At 42.5% G+C, this 17,229-nt stretch overlaps 2 protein-coding genes across 6 annotated transcripts in view; one reads left to right on the forward strand and one right to left on the reverse strand.

Moving 5' to 3' along the window:
* Window positions 1–1,946, forward strand: part of SYNE2 (spectrin repeat containing nuclear envelope protein 2) — a 177,190-nt gene extending 175,244 nt beyond the window's left edge. The window contains exons 117-118 of the mRNA XM_068192175.1: window positions 210–256; window positions 855–1,946. Of these exons, the coding sequence (XP_068048276.1) occupies window positions 210–256; window positions 855–1,080 (273 nt within the window). The 3' untranslated portion in view covers window positions 1,081–1,946. The remainder of the gene's footprint in view (window positions 1–209; window positions 257–854) is intronic.
* A 5,693-nt stretch (window positions 1,947–7,639) lies between these two features.
* Window positions 7,640–17,229, reverse strand: part of ESR2 (estrogen receptor 2) — a 44,680-nt gene continuing 35,090 nt past the window's right edge. For all 5 annotated transcript variants that reach the window (XM_068192178.1, XM_068192180.1, XM_068192181.1 and 2 more), the window contains 4 exons: window positions 15,822–15,960; window positions 13,138–13,271; window positions 10,749–10,923; window positions 7,640–8,746 (listed from right to left, as the gene is read on the reverse strand). In XM_068192178.1, coding sequence (XP_068048279.1) covers window positions 8,557–8,746; window positions 10,749–10,923; window positions 13,138–13,271; window positions 15,822–15,960 — 638 coding nt within the window. In that variant the 3' untranslated portion in view covers window positions 7,640–8,556. The remainder of the gene's footprint in view (window positions 8,747–10,748; window positions 10,924–13,137; window positions 13,272–15,821; window positions 15,961–17,229) is intronic.

Raw genomic sequence — 17,229 nt, forward strand, 5'->3', positions numbered from 1 at the left:
TTTTTTTTTTTCTATTATTTTGCTATCAGCATATAGTGTATTTCGACATATTTAGAGTGGAAGTTCCTCAAGTATAATCATTTTGCCTTTTAGATCCACGTACCTTATTACAGCATTCACAGTCAGACTTTAAAGTCTGCAGCTGTCTTCTCAGAGAAATTCCTTGTATTTTATGAAACCTGGATACTAAAAGCTATTTCTCTCAACAGATGGCCCTCAGGAGAACTGCTGATGGCAGGAATGGCAGCAGCACAAGGTAATGTTTTATATATGCCTGATCTCTTGATAAACAGTGAATGTGGCAGAGATGAGCTGTGTGCCAGCAGAAACCTGGGCAGCTGTTCCTTGTAGGTGGACACAAGGGTGGAGGTGATTTCTCCCTGCCTGTAGAGTCCCCTCTACCTACCAGCTCTGGGCTGCTCCTTAGGGAATGGTTTCCTTTAGCAGTCCTGCTCCAGGACCTCTGTGGTGATGTTGCAACCCTGGCTGGAGAAAATATTTTTTTCTGCCAAGTAGGGGATATTTTAGGTTTAAATCCTCCTTTAATTCCACCAGCATGCCTGGAAAAAGAAACTTGCCCCTTAGAGCCATTTGGTACAAACAGACTGTGAAAGACAAAGGGAGAGAACTTAACCCCCAGTCCACTGGGACCTGTTCAAAGGGTAGATCTCAGTATCCAGAGCAGAGAAGAACTTCATCAGTGTAAATGATGTCTTTCCTTTGTGCTTCAACACCTATTTGGAATGGTCTGTTTGCCTCCTGGGAAAAGTTAAGTTTGCATCTGAAAATAGGATAAAAACAGCTTGCTTAACTCAAACCCTGACGTGCCTGTTGTTCTTTGTTTCTCCTTTCAGGAGTGAAAGCCATTCACAAGCTGTGCAGGCAAACCCTCGGTCTCCCTCTTTCTTCTACCGAGTGTTACGAGCAGCTTTACCTCTCCAGTTGTTCTTCCTGCTGCTTTTGCTCCTGGCTTGCATGATCCCCTCCTCTGAAGAAGACTACAGCTGCACCCAGGCCAACAACTTTGCCCGCTCCTTCTACCCCATGCTGCGCTACACCAACGGGCCCCCCCCGACCTAGGACACTCTGCACTCACACCAAAAACACTCTTGGGTGGTGCTTCTTTCTCCCATGCTGCTCTAGCATCAATCAAGCAGCGAGTTTCACATCTCAAAATGTATATCTTGACAGAATTTCAGCGTTTTTGTACGGGAAACAAAACTTTTTCTATAGATTTTTTTTTTAAACTGTAAGCAACACACTTTATACTTTGATGCAATAGATACACTATTTTATAGGGGCAGTGCTCTTAAGCTTGCACGGTGTTTGGATACAGAGTTCTTAGATGCAGAAACGACATCACAGTAATCTTAAACATAGCAGTCTGCCTTGGGTGAGCATGACAAGCAGGTGAAGAGGGACTTAATATGATTTCTGCACACACACTTCACGTTACTTGTATCTTTTGGTACTGTAGTCACTTGGTGGAAACAAAAAAAATGCATATTTTTGAATCTTTGTTGTTGTATTTTATTCATCTAACACGTTCAATATCATGATGCACATTTGTTTTGTTTGACATAAAGTGTTCTAGTAGGTAGGACTGCTGTGTTGTCTTTTTATACCACCTCTGAAATAAGGAATTGCTGCATTGCATGGAAATGGTTTATAATGCACATATTTTCTAGATGAACATGATTATGTAGACTATCCCTGATGTATACAAATAGTGCAATGACTTTTTTAATGAAAGTTTTTTTTTTCAGTTTTTAACCTGCTGAATAGTGTACAGTATCTTGGGAGAGAATTGTGCATTTTTATAAGCTTTGTTTTTAAAATGAAACTGGCGTGTGGGCAGTGGCTGGAGAAACACTGTGTATAGTCAGCACTGCCATTGCCCCACTGTTGTACAGTTTGAGTACTGTCATTAAAATTTTGCCAATGTCTGCAGGACTGTGGGTGTGTCTAGTGGTGGGGGACCAGCTTCATGTTCCAGCAGTGCTGCCCCTTCCACTCCTGGAAGAGTCAATTTCTTTGCCTGCTAAAGGAGTGGTGCTGGAAGAAGCACAACCACTCCCTTGTTTGTTAAAAGCAAGAGATCACAAATCCAGGAGTGGGACCTGTGTTCCATGGCACAGGTCCTTTCCTTTGCAACTGCTTTCCTGGAGGAAGAACATGAAGTTGAACCAATTCATGCTTATTACTAGTTTGAAATGCTGAACTATTTCCCACTCTGGAATGGACTTTGTATAGTGGGAGTGCTGGAGTGGGGAAATGCATGTGAGGGAAAGCTCAGTGCAGTAGTAAGGGCTTTGGTCAAAAGCTTTTTGTGTGTGGCAGTGAAAGTGACCCAGGAATTAGCCATTTCCTGCAGTGCTTACCCATAGAAAATAAGGTCTCTGATTAGCCTGTGAGAGTTCTCCCACCCCTTCTACACTTGTCACCACTGGTGGTTGCTGATTCCCCATCTTCTGGCAGGGGGCTTTACAAAGCAAACTCCTTTGTCCTGATGTTCAGAGAACGGCTTTTTCCCAGCCATGGTGGCAACCCCACTGTGGTTTGTTTCCAGGACATTAAACTAAACTCATAAGCTTGTTGAGGTGCCAGACTTGTGCTCCAGCACCAACAGCTCTCACGCTGGGGCTGTACCCAGAGATGGATCCCCCTCACCCCTCGCTGCACACAGCCACACACACTATCCTCTCTCCCTCTGTAAACATTATTCGATCTTTTCAAAGCAATTACTTTAAGTTGGAGCTCATTTAAGTTTCTTCCTCTGTAGAAGTGAACCAACTCGAACCATTATTTCATTGCCAAGTTGTCACAAATGCCCATGCAGACCTTTCTGCCAAGAAGTAATAGGCAGTTGCTGACGTGATATTCAGTTCTTCTTCCATTAAAGAACCTATGCAGGGGAAAAAATTGAACAATGTTAAAAGGTCTAAGGAAAATTTCATAGCCTACAATTTCCTTTCATTATGAACAGTTATATCAAATTGTTGAGCTGATGTAATATATAAAAAGAGGAGCTTTCAAGAAGTTATCTCAAAATGTCACTAAAAAACAATGTCTGGGAAATATCGTAAATCTTTTTTCTTCCACACCTAATTTAAATAGTTTTTTTTCCAATTGATTATAATCACTGCACTATAGGCTGACACTGAAGTCTGTTTTAAACAAGTCATTTCATATCCCCAACAATTTCTTTGTGTCATCATCTCTCTCAGGACTGGGTTGTTAGTGTCCAGGGAGGGATAAAAAAATATTTTAAAGAGAGGGCAGATGCAGTAGTGAGAACAAGCCATTAGGGTTGTGCACATGCATTGGGAAATCAAACCAAGCCAAAACTAGTGTTGAATTGACATCTTACTTTTTGGCAGTGAGATGAGGCCTTGGTCTGTTTTCAGCTGTACTCAGCCCCGTCCAGCACAGTCAGCAGCAATGAGAAGGCTCCAGGGAGACTTTGGAGCAACTCTGGTACCTAAAGGGGCCCTACTAGAGAGCTGCAGGTGGGCTTCTTACAAGGGGATGTAAGGTAGGACATCCCCTACCTTACATCCCCTTGGTAGGACAAAGGGTGATGGCTCCAAACAGACAAAAGGCAAAGTTTTAGATTAGGTGTTAGGAAGAAATTTGGTGCTGCGAGGGTGGTGAGGTGCTGGGATAAGTTGTGCAAAGAAGCTGGAAGTGTTCAAGTGTTCATCCCTGGAAGTGTTCAAGCCCAGGTTGGATGGGGCTTGGAGCAGCCTGGAATGGTGGAAGGTGTCCCTCAGTCACTGAGCACACACCTTACGTGCTCATGAGAGCAGGCTGAGCTCAGCTGCAGAAGAGAAATTAACAGAAAGCCATATATTTACATTTCATGGTGCCTGTTGAGTCAGCTGCACCAATCCCTAACTAAATGAAACACAGCAGCAGACAAATACCATCAGTTCACAGAACTAAAGACAGCTGGGGGAAAGGGAGGGGCTGGCCTGCTGTGGGGTTGTTTTCACATTACCATAACATACAGCAAGTGCTTTCAAAGGCACCACTTCCAGTGGGGATCCCGTTTCCATTACAAACTCAAAGACAGTGGAATGTTGAAACTAAAATGACAGGACTCAGAACAAAACCTTTTGTGGAAAATGGGCACAGGATGGGCAGTAAGCACTGGTAATGGCTATGCCAGCTCCTGTGTGACATTCTGATGAGTGAAGAAGGTTTTGTCTGTTGAGGCAATAGCAGCAGATGTTGGCATTTTTATAGCAAAGCAGTCTCATTTGTTTTGTGCACTTAAATTGGAATCGCTAACACTCAGCAATGCATGAAGAGTGTAGGTGACTCTTAAATGTAAAGATGGAGTTAAGTATTACACAGATCATAAATAAAATGAAGCCTTAGCTATGAAAGTGCCATTTAATGCACCACACTTCACTTTAGTAGTAAAATACTGTGAAAAATTAATGTAAATCATACTTATGTTCGACATTGTAGCAATCCACTTGCTTTTCATGCTCCCATTTGCAACAGTCTCTTAAGAATTGGTTTGGGCACTGGGTCAGCAAAACATCTTACCTGCTTTGCTGACCCATTACCTCACAGCACCTAAGTAATGTCAAACCATTTTTTCTGAGATGGATGGTGATGATAGCAAAGGTTTTTCCATGGCTTCTAGGTCTGTCTGTAGGGAAGTGTGAAAAGATGGCCCGGGGTAAACGTAGAGGAAACTGAGAAGTTATGTTTGCGTCCCAACAGTACAGAAAGGAGAGAGTAAAATAGAGTTGGCATGTTCAATCTATTCCACAGTGAGTCCCCACACCCACAATCTGCAGCCAGAACCTCCTAAGGGGGTGGAATGGAGGGTGGGGTGGATTGGAGACACCTGGCCAGGCTCTGTAGAAATCCTTGCAGGGAGACCTGGAGCAGATTCCAGTACCTGAAGGGGCTACAGCAGAGCTGGAGAGGGAGTTCTGACAAGGGCATGGAGTGACAGGAACTGTGAGGGTGTTGAGACAATGAAACAGATCACCCAAAGTAGTTGTGGGTGCTCCTTTGCCTGGAAATCTTCGAGGCCAGATTGGATGGAGCTATGAGCTACCAGGTCTGGTGGAAAGTGTCCCTGCCCATGGCAGGGAAGATGGTCCCTTCCAACCCAAACCATTCCATGCTTCTATGATAAAAGCCCAAACAAGACAAAAATTCTTACCTCAGAAGAGGAAGATCACTGGTGACAGCTCAAATAGGATCAGCAGGCAACTTTCTGGGCCTCACTTCATTTTTAGGCTCTGCTAAGCCACTGTAATGATGCAAATACAACAAATGTCTTTCATATCCCCAGCTCATCAAGAGTAAAAATAAAAATTCCAGTACTTAAAACACTTAAAAGGATGCTCTCCTTTCACCATGATGATCCCTGTATAGATCTATCATTTAGTTAGCAAGGAATTAACATACTATGACTATGGAAATATGCATATTTATTTAAAAAAATCTTCAAGTGTTTAGTTTGCTAACCTTAGTTTGCTATTTTACAGAAGCACTTACCCTCTCAGGCACTATCTCAAGGGAGAATGTTTCAACACATCTACATCTCTTTCCCCCACACTCTCCTCTCTGACTGGAAACATTACAGCACTAAAAATGGGTAATTTGAAGGAAGACAGAGGTGTGGAAAAGGTCTCATATTCCTGGAGACAAAGCATTTCACCTGTCTGAAACCACATTTCTTTGAATAAAAGAAGAAAAACAATTGAGATTGTTTTACCATCTGGTTCCAGTTCCAGACTTGAGAGAGGAAGCTCAGCATGTTTTCCTTATGTGTGCTGTTAAAAAGTTTGGCCTTCCTTCCTTTTTTCTTTCCTATTTTTTTTTAAACTCGTGACAATTGTCCCTCTTGCTCGAGCCAGGTTTGCTCACCTCTGTGAACATCCCAGAAGTGGAGCACGATTTCAAGGAGCAGCAGCACCCCTGCCAGGTCCCAGCAGAAGCTGAGTCAGAGCCAAGCAGTGAAGGAAAGCAATCAAACAGCTCCTCCTCAGAGCCCCTGCAGGACCTGAGGACTCCACTCATCCACACTGGGACTGGAACAGCCCCAGTATCCCAGTGGAAGCACAGTGGGACAGCTCTGCTCAAGGCTGGCAGGGACAGGGATGTCCACACCAGGAATGCAGCATCTGAGGCAGTCTGGAGGATCCAGAGCCGTGAGAAACCAAACATCTCCCTCAAGAGAGCCAGACACCCTTGTTCAGACACCCACACACCTCCCTGTGCTGTTGGGGATGAGCATCTTCTCCTCATCCCAATATGAGCACAGCTACATTAATCCAGACTCCACAGCTGTTGACTCTCACTCATTTTAAAACACCATTAGTAACTTTTAATAAAGTTATGTTCAACAAGACAAAAAGTAGGTTAAAATCACATCATTTTCCTATTTGCACTGCACTAATAGCAACATATATGAACACCAGCACATAGCACAAAACTGCAGCATATCCCTTTTACAGAGTCAATCCACAGCAAATTTCCATCTAGAAGGTAATTTCATTATTTACACCCAGTCTTTCCCATTTTCTCTTCAAAAGGTTTGTTCCAAGATTGTACACAAATTTAGCACTTTTAAAGCAAAACAAACAAATCATTTAAACATTTCTTTGAAAAACTGTATTAAACCAAAAGATTACACAGGATAAGGAAAATCAGAGAAAGAGCAACACAACAGGCAACGAGGCCAGAACACAATAAAGCCCAAGAAATACTGAGACAGGTTTGTTTCACAGCAAAACATCTCTCAAAATGAAAGTACCAATAAGTTCCAGACTGTACTCACATTTTTCCCCTTTTTTTCATTGTAAATATTACACATCTTTAGAAGGACACTGCTATATTACAGTTTCTTAAAAACAATAAAAAGGCAGAGAGTAAAAATTTAGATCAACAGCAGCATCTGGCATAGTTAGTACAAGATTAAAACAGACAATAGATGTGTAACTCACTGAAAACCTCCTATAAAAAATACTGTCCTTGGCTTTAAAAAAACACCAAGATTAATGGTTTGACTAATATTCAAAATATGCAAATGGCAATTCTAATCAAAGTCCCTAATGCAAAAGACTTAGGGACTCAAGATAGACTTTTGGTGTGATCCCAATTTATTTCACTGTAATGCCCAGAACATGCATGTGCTATATTTAAATGTTTCCATGTAGAAAGACAGTTACCAGAAATAATGATGCCACCTTGCTGATCTCTGAGGTCATCAGCCAGGCCATTTAATCAGATTTTTTTTTTTTTTACTCAGTGCAGCTTAAACACATGCAGAAATCAGCACAAAAAGGAAGTTTAAACCACTACATCTTCAGTGTAATTCAAACAAGTCATCACACTTGCAAAGCAAAGTAGTGCTTTACATTATCCCCATCTTTACATTATCTTTATGTTTACCATTATCCCCATCCTCGCTCTTTGAGGGCTCCTATACAGATATGAAGACCACAGCACAAGGTGCCATGCATGCTGAGAACAAGCAAGCAGCAAACCTCAGGGCAGCAGACAAAAACAGATCCCCATCCATGTTCCCATCCAGTGCCTCACCCCCTGCAAGAGGTTTTGGGTGGGCAGGATGTAATTCCACACGCCAGTCAAAGGGGTGGGAAGATTTTGTTTTTCCAGCTGGTTTCACAAGGCCTGATCAGCAGATCATATACAAATACAAACAGTTAATATTCACAGAGCAACTTCTTGTACCTAATTATTAGAATAGATTTAACATCATTAATAAATATATAAAACAACATTATAATCTCACAGACAAAACACATTTCAAAGCTCAGCATTGACTGAGATATTCAGACGATTTGGTCGTTGCTTAAAGCACTGAAGAATTATAAAGCAGATAATAATGTGAGTGTTAAGAACAGGCTCACAAAATACAAACATAAGATCTATTTAAACTTTCTGCAAAGGCTCTGAACTGACCCTAGAAGCTATTTCAAATAACCTTCAAAGAAGGCTCTTGCAGCCATTGCATAATTGAGAATAAGCTCCTTTAGGCTGTCTGTATCTTGGCACTTTATCTAGATCAGCTGCAGAGCAGGCATTCCCCAGGGACCAGCACACAGAGGTAAACATCTGTCCCAAATGATGCTGTTCTACATTTCACACCATCCCGTGCTGAAAGAGGACATTGTTCAGTCAGTTCTTAAAACTCTTGCTCTGGGAGACCGAGCCCAACGTGCTCTCTCCAAGTTTCTCAAACCTGTCCCTTTACCTCTCCCTCTCAGTTCTGCCTCTGGGAAGGAGAGGCAGCAATCCCCTGTCCCACAGTGCTGTTCTGAGGCCTGATTTCATAAGGTGCTTTTGCAGAGTCTCAGAAAAGGCACGCCAGCAGTGCAGCTGTTGCAATGTCAGAACACAGACAGAGGTGAGCGCCCCGCGGCCTCTCCCGAGACACCCATGTGCAAATCCAGAAGGGATGAGAACTCACACTAGGTCACACTGCTGCGGCCCCATCACAGCAGCTCTGTGTTCCCCCACAGCTCTGAAAAAGCCTCGCATTTCCAGGTCTCCACACAATCACTGGGGTGCCCCATTCCTCAGGCTGTCTCCAGGCTCCCTTTGCTCCAGTGGGCCAAACTCAGGGTGTGTGGCCAGGGACTTCCTCTGCCCTCGCAGGGTGTGAGCATTCAACATCTCCAGCAGCAAGTCATACACTGGCACCACGTTTTTGCACTTCATGCTCAGGAGATGCTCCATTCCCTTGTTACTGTGCAGGAGAACAGAAAATAACTCAGCAGTCTGGTTCCAATAGTGCAGAGAAGAAAAAATACGCCCATGGTTTCAAGAGAGTCCTTTTTTTTTAATTTGGATTTAAGAGGGTTTAGCTGCTGTGGTCCCTGAGATCATTTACTCACTACCAACAGTAACAACATCCCAATACTTTAAGGCTGAATGTTCTACTATTTAGAGAAGCAGGTTTTGTTTTACACCACGCAAACCCTTTCAGGAAATAATTCAGATGTATCGACCCTATTGAAATGAACAGAAATGTAAATTGGATGCTATAAAGGTGGGAGGCCCCATAATGAAGCTTTATGCAATGGGGGGTTTACTACATGCAGTTTACTAAAGACTACCTACCTCTCCTACCTGGCTGAGTAGGAAGACCTAATTACCCAGCTAATTTCAAGCACTTTGTTTACTCTCTGCATGTCCAGTGAGAGGATCTTGCAGGTGGCTGCAGACTTTAAAATAATCTTTCTGTCATGCAGTAACATACAATGACACCTTGCTGGCTTGAACACTCAGTGCTGTACCATGGTTTGGACTGAAAATGGCTATTGCCATTGCAGTCACACATATTTATATGTGGTGTTTGGGGTTGGGTATGGGGGTTTGGGGTTGAGATCTAAGGATGCTTGCTCAACTCCAAATCTATCCCAGTGGAACTAGCAGCAGACAGCCAGCACACAGCTGAGCTGGTGAGCTGGGCTGGGAGGGGGCAATGCTCCCAGATAAACGAGGCTCTGCTACAATTCAAGAGTTACCTGTTAATGGGCAAGAAGAAATTGCAGCCCTTCTCCTACACCCAACTCTCAATTATTTCCAGAACAAAGGCTGATTAACTGACCAGCACCAAGCAACCTAAAGGAGACGGGACACAACAAGCAGCCTCCAGACTTTGGCTGAGGGAGACACAGCATAAAGGATCTTGGCTTAATGAGAAAATACAGAAATTTCACAGAGATTTGTGATGTTTGTTCACAGAATGCTAGAACAGCTTCTGCAAAGCTGTGATGTGTAGTCACATCACAGGGCACAATCCAGATGAAGGCAGAGATCAGAGCCATGAGACAGGTTCAGCTCTGGCTGGTGCTGGAGCTTTTGCAAGGCCAGCTCTCAAACTCTCTCCCAGTTCACAAACTGACTGTTAAAAGCTGTCTTTCAGCACCATCAGGTCCTTGCTGCTGCCCTTTGCCCTCCCAGGAAGCTTATTGCAAAGGTGGCCATCCCCTTTTCAGTGTCCCTATAGATGTGCCCAGCTCTGCTTTGTGTGCTCCAGCCTGGTCCCAGGACATCTTCCCTGGACACACAGTCCAAAGTCAAGCCATGAGACAGCTTAGTCAACAGCTGGCCTCTGGGTAATAATTTAAAACTTCAAACAGATTGAAAATCAAAACCTCTCCTTGTAGGATCCTCATTTCAGTCTGCTGTACCACAAGTATAGATGGACCTCTCAAGGTGGTCCAGGAACTGGAGCCACTTGCCATGGAAAAAACAGAAGCCTGACATTGCTGTAGCATGAGTTATTTGGTAAAAACTCTGTGGCTCCATGTAAAAGACAACAAATTTGGTGTGGGAAAAACATGGCTCCCCAAATCCACTTTGCTCTGCCAAAGCCCACACTGCAGATCAGTTTTGGAACAGATTTTCCTTTTGAATGGAAGGGTTTTGATGGCTGGATGAAAGGCCATCTGAAAGGCTCAGTTTTTGTTATTGTCAAACATTTCAGGCAGACACATAATGAATAATTTGATGTAATAAGGTTAAGTCAGCATTTTAATATCATCACATCCTTGGGTGCCAGCAAGCACTTGAGTTTACTGCCTGTTTTGTTGTTCTAGGAGGAAAAGCCTCACAGTGACACAGGTGCAGAGCAGCACTAGGATTCCCTCAGGAGTGCTCTGGAGTTGCAGCCACCTCTTTTTTTGCTGTAATAAGCAAACAGTAACATAACACAAGTGTTACACACACTCTGCAAACTGTACCTGGCGTGTCTGACGTGGGACAGCAGCATCAGCAAATTGGCCAGGCGAGTTGTCTGCTGCTGTGAGGGGATCCCACTCTTGGCAATAACCCACACCAAAGCCTCTGTGACCACGTTGAGCAGGTGGTGCAGCTTCCTGTTGCTTTCAGGTTCCTCTGCTGACAAGGGGAACATGCCTAACCAGAGAAGAGGAAGAAATATTTGCTGCTAGGGAGGAAGAAAAAAAAAGCTACAACTGTAGATTTTTTTTTTAATTGTAACATTTCAACGCAATTAGAGAACATACATGCCCTGACACACCCCTCAAGACTGTACAAATGATGCTCCATATGCCACATCAAGCTTGAATTTGATGGCCCCATCATTTGCAAAGTGAGCAATTCTCCCAAATTCTCCCAAGACTTGTTGCACATAGACCCTCCAGTCAGGTCATGACGTGCTCTCCCTTCTCCAGGGTTTTGTTCCCCTGTACCTTGTTTTTTGAATTATTATGAACGATAATATTATGTTTGTTCTAATCCCTTCTTGTTGAAAAACACCCTTTTTCTCTGAGTATATAGTAGGGAAGGAGGGGAACATGTCAATGGCACTGCTCAGAGTGACCCAGCTGGTCATGGTCTCCCTGCAGATCACTAAGGGTGTCATAATAACAGCAAATATCTGCAATGAGAAACCTTGAAATTCAGCAAAACCAAAAAAAAAAAAACCACCAAAAAAACAAACAAAAAAACCCATCAAAACAATCGAAACAAAACAACAACAACAAAAACCCCACAAAAATAAAATAAAAAAAACAAAAGAGGAAGAAAAGGAAAAGAAGAGGTTTGGGGATATGGACAAGGAAAAAAAATAAATCATCACTAAGAAAGTCTGGAAACACACAATAATATCATTGATAAAGCAGAAGAGACCTGGGACAAGGGAAAGAAAAAATCTCAACAGTCCCTCCAGAGATATCTATGGAAGGACAGAGCTCCAGAACACCTTGAAAATTAGGGACAAATTATTAATTTTGTCAAGAAAGGAGAATAGAAGAAGAGAATGGACCAATCTTTTGAGACATGAACTTTGAAAAAAATACGGGTGACGAATGTGGAGCTTGGTTGGGGTTTTTTGGCTGTTTTAAAATTTTTTTGGTGGATATTTCAGGAAAAAAACCCAGCTTTTGTTGTCTGTTGAAATAGTGGTATCTACAGAACCACAGAATCATTTAGGCTGGAAAAACCTTTAAGGTCAAGTCCAACCTTTGACCCAGCACTACCAAGGCCATCACTAAAGCACATCCCCAAGTGCCACATGGACACATCCTTTAAATCCCTCCAGGGATGGTGACTCCTCCACTTGCCTGGGCAACCTGTTCCAGTGCCTGACCACCCCTTTGGTGAAGATATTGTTCCTAATATCCAGCCTAAACCACTCCTGGTGCAGCTTGAAGCCATCTCCTCTCATCATCATGGCTTTCCAACCACTGTTCCCCCAGCCTGTGTCACCGCAGGAGGTTTTTGTGGCCAAAGTGAAGGACCCAGCACTTGGTCCTGTTGAACCTCAGGCTGTTGGTCCTGACCCATCAATGCAGCCTGTCCAGATCCCTCTGCAGAGCCTTCCCACCCTCCAGCAGATCAACACTTCAACTCAAACAAGTGGGCAGACAAGTGGGATTGCAGCTGGACTGCTCCCCTTCAGTACTGGACTCAGAATTATGCAGCAGCTTCTTGCTGAAAGCAGTAGATGTAAATAGCTTAGCGGCTATTTTGTTGTGGGATTTTTTTTTTTGTCAATATTGACTATGAAATGTTCTGGGGAGAAAAATAATTTTTCCTGCAGGCTACCCTAAACTAGCAAAAACACACCTAGTGTGAGAGACTGCAAAGCAAAACTCCTGTCCTGAAACATCCTGCAGAACTGTTGAGTACTTCCAATCATTTCTAACCAACTCATTACCATTAAATAGGAACATTTAAGCCCCATTAATCATCACTCAGTTGAGTAACTAGTATTACTAGAATTACTAGAATTAAGGACAGGTTTGGAGGACTGTACAGCAACTTTACACATGACTGGGATTCACAGAGATAGGAGCAAAATTTCCCATCCAAATTCCCAGATCCACAGCTTCAGCCATGAGCCTCACCTTGTGAGAAGCTATCAGAATTTGGGGTCTTTCATGCAGTTCTTAGAACAGGACATAGCTCCTAAATACAGCAAATTATACAGCTTAGAAGTTTCCCGAGAAAAAATCTTTGCAATCTATCAGAGACAAGTCCTTTCCTATTATTCTCTTCCAACAGTTTTTTATCATTTGACATTTGGGTTTTTTTAGCCTGATCTCCCATCCACCCTCAAAATGAAAGGTGCAGTTTGGTGAGTATTAGAGCCAAGCACATACTCACTGGAATTGAGGAGGATCATTGCCTTGACACACAGATACTCCTTGTGCTGCAGTTTCAGCTCTCGGAACCTCGAGGTCATGGCCAGGAGCATATCAAAGATCTCCAAAATTCCCTCAACACATTTCCCCTCATCCCTATGGAAACACATTCAACATGTTACCAAAAAAAGTAGAATTAAGGAACTGACTCAGACAAATAAAAGTCAAAGCATGAAGAAGGCTGCAGAAGGTCTATCTTATCTCATCTTTGGGAGAATTTCAAAGGTTCTATCATGAAATCCAAATTGAAAATTACACTGGTATGAAAGGTCAGCATTTATAAGAAACTGATTTTCTCATTAAAGTGCAAGCAGGATTGGCCATAAGTGTGATCATATTTCTGTATCCTCTCAGTCTGTATAATTCTGGATAATCAGTTTGAAATCCTGTAGTGCAGGGCACAGTACCACTTTGAATAATTTTCCATATTTGTTTCATAAGGAGTTACCTACAACCAATAATAATGTTTGTACCTAATGGAGGCCTCAGGACTTGGTAAAAAAGAAAGACTTCCTAAAATAAGTTGCCTGGAATAACAAGACATTTTTAAAGAATAAAACAACTCTTGTCCCTGTCTCCTGACACTTTTTTCTGGGCAGGTATGGAAAGGTATGTGGGGTTTTGGTGGGAAGTGATTCTATTTTCAGATCTGAAAAAACACCCCAAACAAGTCATTCCCATTTGTTTAAAATTCAGCAGTGGCAAATCTCAAACTACTGAAGTTGTTGTTCCAGTTTTTTTGTTAGTTTTGTTTGAGATGTACTGGACTAAAAAAGTGATTAAGCTCTACAACAACAGTATTCAAAGGGAGGCTCCTTATCATCTTTGTAACGGGAGATTTTTTTTCTCTGTAATGTTTCTAAGATGAGACAGATTTAAGCACAGCAGTGCAGGAGAATAAAATAAATTTACTGGATCCCAAAAGAAAGATGCTGATCCTTCAGGCTGGAGGTAGGAACACGCAGGTACCACCACCTAGAGCAGGAGGTTCTGCCTGCAAAAAGTATTTTTATTGCCCAGTTTCCCGTGTTTCTCATAGCAAAGAAGATTATTAAGCTTTAGAGAAGGACAGACAGCTGCCAGATTCAAAACAAGGACAGAGGTTCCAGAGAAATACTGTCTGCAAAGATTATGTAGGAAAGGTATCTGACGGCTCCAGGGAAACCTCAGAGCCCCTTCCAGTGTCTAAAAGGGCTCCAAGAGAGCTGGAGAGGGGCTTTGGACAAGGGCCTGGAGGGACAGGACAAGAGGGAATGGCTTCAAATGGAAAGAGAGTAGGTTTAGATTAGAGATTAGGAAGGAATTCTTGACTGTGAGGATGCTGAGGCCCTGGCACAGGCTGCCCAGAGGAGCTGTGGATGCCCCGTCCCTGGAAATGTTCAGGCTGGATGGGGCTCTGAGCAAGCTGGTCTGGTGGAAGGTGCCACTGCCCATGGCAGGGTGGTGGAATGAGATGATCTTTAAGGTCCTTCCAACCCAAACCATTCTGGGATTCTAAGTTCAACTAAGATAAAAACAATCAAGTTACAGACCAGGTTCATATAAGGATGTCCTGAATAAAATTACAGCATAGCCAGACACTTGTAAGCTCACACTCTGCCATGTCTTGAGGAAATGAAGAAATGCATCAAATATTCTTACTATATTCAGCATATATTAACTCTTGAGCAATTAAATGCATAGTACATTTTCATCGATTTCTGGTCATTGCACTGAACAATGCAGCATGTCCTTGCATTGAACTTTATATGAGCAAATAATATTTATTTCCTCTGTTTTATATTTTTTTTCTTATTAGCCTATTTTGCCTGTCTATATCTACAATGATAATTATTGATTGCAAGTCACAGAACTGGTGCAAATCTGAATTCTCCCAGGCTGAAAACCTAAAAGATATTTTAAAACTACCCAAGAGAGCAGATTGCTTCCCGGACTTTTTACCAATGTGAAGCTCAGGTCAAATCCTTCTAGGGTTCTGCAAAAAAACATCCTTACTAATCCATATTCTTCCTTCCTGGTACATGATGCTATGGAGAAATAATCTTTAAATTTGAAAACACCCTGCTGTACCTTGAAAAAGTATTCTTAGTAAACAACAGCAAGGTAGGGGTCTTTAAATCCCCCTCAGCTAGTGCTCCAATGTTCACTATTATAGCTGACTATAAAGTCTGCTGTAATGGCAGGAACAAAACAGGCAGGAACCTATTTAAAATAATTAAATTATTGCCTATAATTAAATAAATAATTAAAATGAAAATTAAAATAATAATTAAAATATATCTTATTTTTAATGAGGAATGTAGGGACAAATGGACAATGCAATGCCTTGTGTCGCTGTATGGACAGTTTCAGCATCTAGAGACCTGGATCAAAGGGAACAAAACCACCAAAAGATGTGAAAAAAATGCAGAGAAACTTCACTCTCAGTGCTACAGGAGGTCAGGAATTTGCAAGTTCAACAATGCTTTTACAGCTTAGCATTCCTTAAGCCCCTGTAAGGACGTGGAACCTTAGGACATGATTGCTACAACTGCAAGTAAATGATATTGTTAGATGAAATATTATTAACGTCTGCCATGTTTAATCCTCTTCCTCTTCCAATTCACCCCACCTTCAAACATGCTACAAGAAATTCATTCCTCTTACCTGTCTAATACAAGGTCTGGTGCAAAAATCAGTTTCCCAGGATGGTCGATCGATCTCCACATCAAACCAATCATCAGAACTTCCATCCAGCAGCTCTCCAAGAGCCTTACTTGGTCATAGAGGCTGAGATCAATGAAGCCTAAAGTGATGCAAATAGCATAAAATAAATCAACTTGTTAAATACTCTGTTTTTATAAAGAAAAATGAGCATATGAGAAACAAAAAAAGCCAGAAAGAACTATATGATGATAAGGAAGCACTGACATCCAAAGTGGCAGGCTGCCATTTCAAATAGGAACCAAAATATTGGCAACTATCATCATCTACAAAATATTTGGAATAAAGCAGAGTGGTGTTTTAGTGCAATTAGTCCCATACAGCTGGTGAAACTCAAATGACTGCAGAGGCACCTGCTTTATGTTCTCATCCTAAAAGAGGAGAGATGTTTGAAGAAATATTGTGAGGGTGAGGCACCGGCACAGATTGCCCAGAAAAGCTGTGGATGCCCCATTCCTGGGAGTGTTTAGGGCCAGGCGGGATGGGGCTCTGAGCAGCCTGGTCTAGGGGAAGGTGGGGAAGGTGCCCCTGCACATGTCAGGGGGTTGGAACAAGGTGATCTTTAAAGTCCCTTCCAACCCTACTCATTCCGTGATTCTATGACTCGTTTCTCTCCAGAACTTTTAGCAAGGCCTCAGATAACACTGCAGCACAGCCAGAAGGCAGATGCAGTCACAGCCCACCTTTTCTCTTCCCCTGCAAAAAAAAAAAAAAAAGATGACTGGGGAAAAAATAATGCCTAGAAGTCAAACAAAAAAATAGGAGAAATAAAATTCATACACTCCAAACCAAAAGATCAGAAGTGTAAATTTTCAAAACATTGATGGGAAAACAGATAGTTCAATCAAGGAGGAAAACACAGATATGATGAAGAGCTGCTCAGTGATCAAAAACAAGATCAGGCCACAGTTTTCAAAGCTGAGCTTCTTGAGCTCAGGCCCTTGGCAAAGGTGCTCCACTTCCAGATGAGCTGGCACCTCTGACACTGCATGGTGACAAATCCGTACAGCCTGGCCATGGCAGACTGGTTTCCTGAAGTTCTCCCTGGTTGTTGAGGTCTTAAAACACACACAGGACATTAGGGCTGCCAAAGAATCTCTCTGTCACTAATTTATACAAATGCTTAATGCATTTTAATATTATTACACTACTCAGCTGGAAGACAGTCAGTGACAGCCAGGGGCTGACATGAACTGGGCAAAGCTCACTTTTATCATCACTGAACGTGCTGCTTTTCAAAGCTGGTACAGCCTTGCCTCTGGTTTTATAGGAAGGGTAAACAGGAACCTAGGAGTGCTACCTTCCCTCCTGGGTTCCATCGTCACAGAATTTACTACAGAACACACAGCCA

Source organism: Anomalospiza imberbis, chromosome 6, assembly GCF_031753505.1.
Source record: "Anomalospiza imberbis isolate Cuckoo-Finch-1a 21T00152 chromosome 6, ASM3175350v1, whole genome shotgun sequence".
Taxonomy (NCBI): Eukaryota; Metazoa; Chordata; class Aves; order Passeriformes; family Viduidae; genus Anomalospiza; species Anomalospiza imberbis.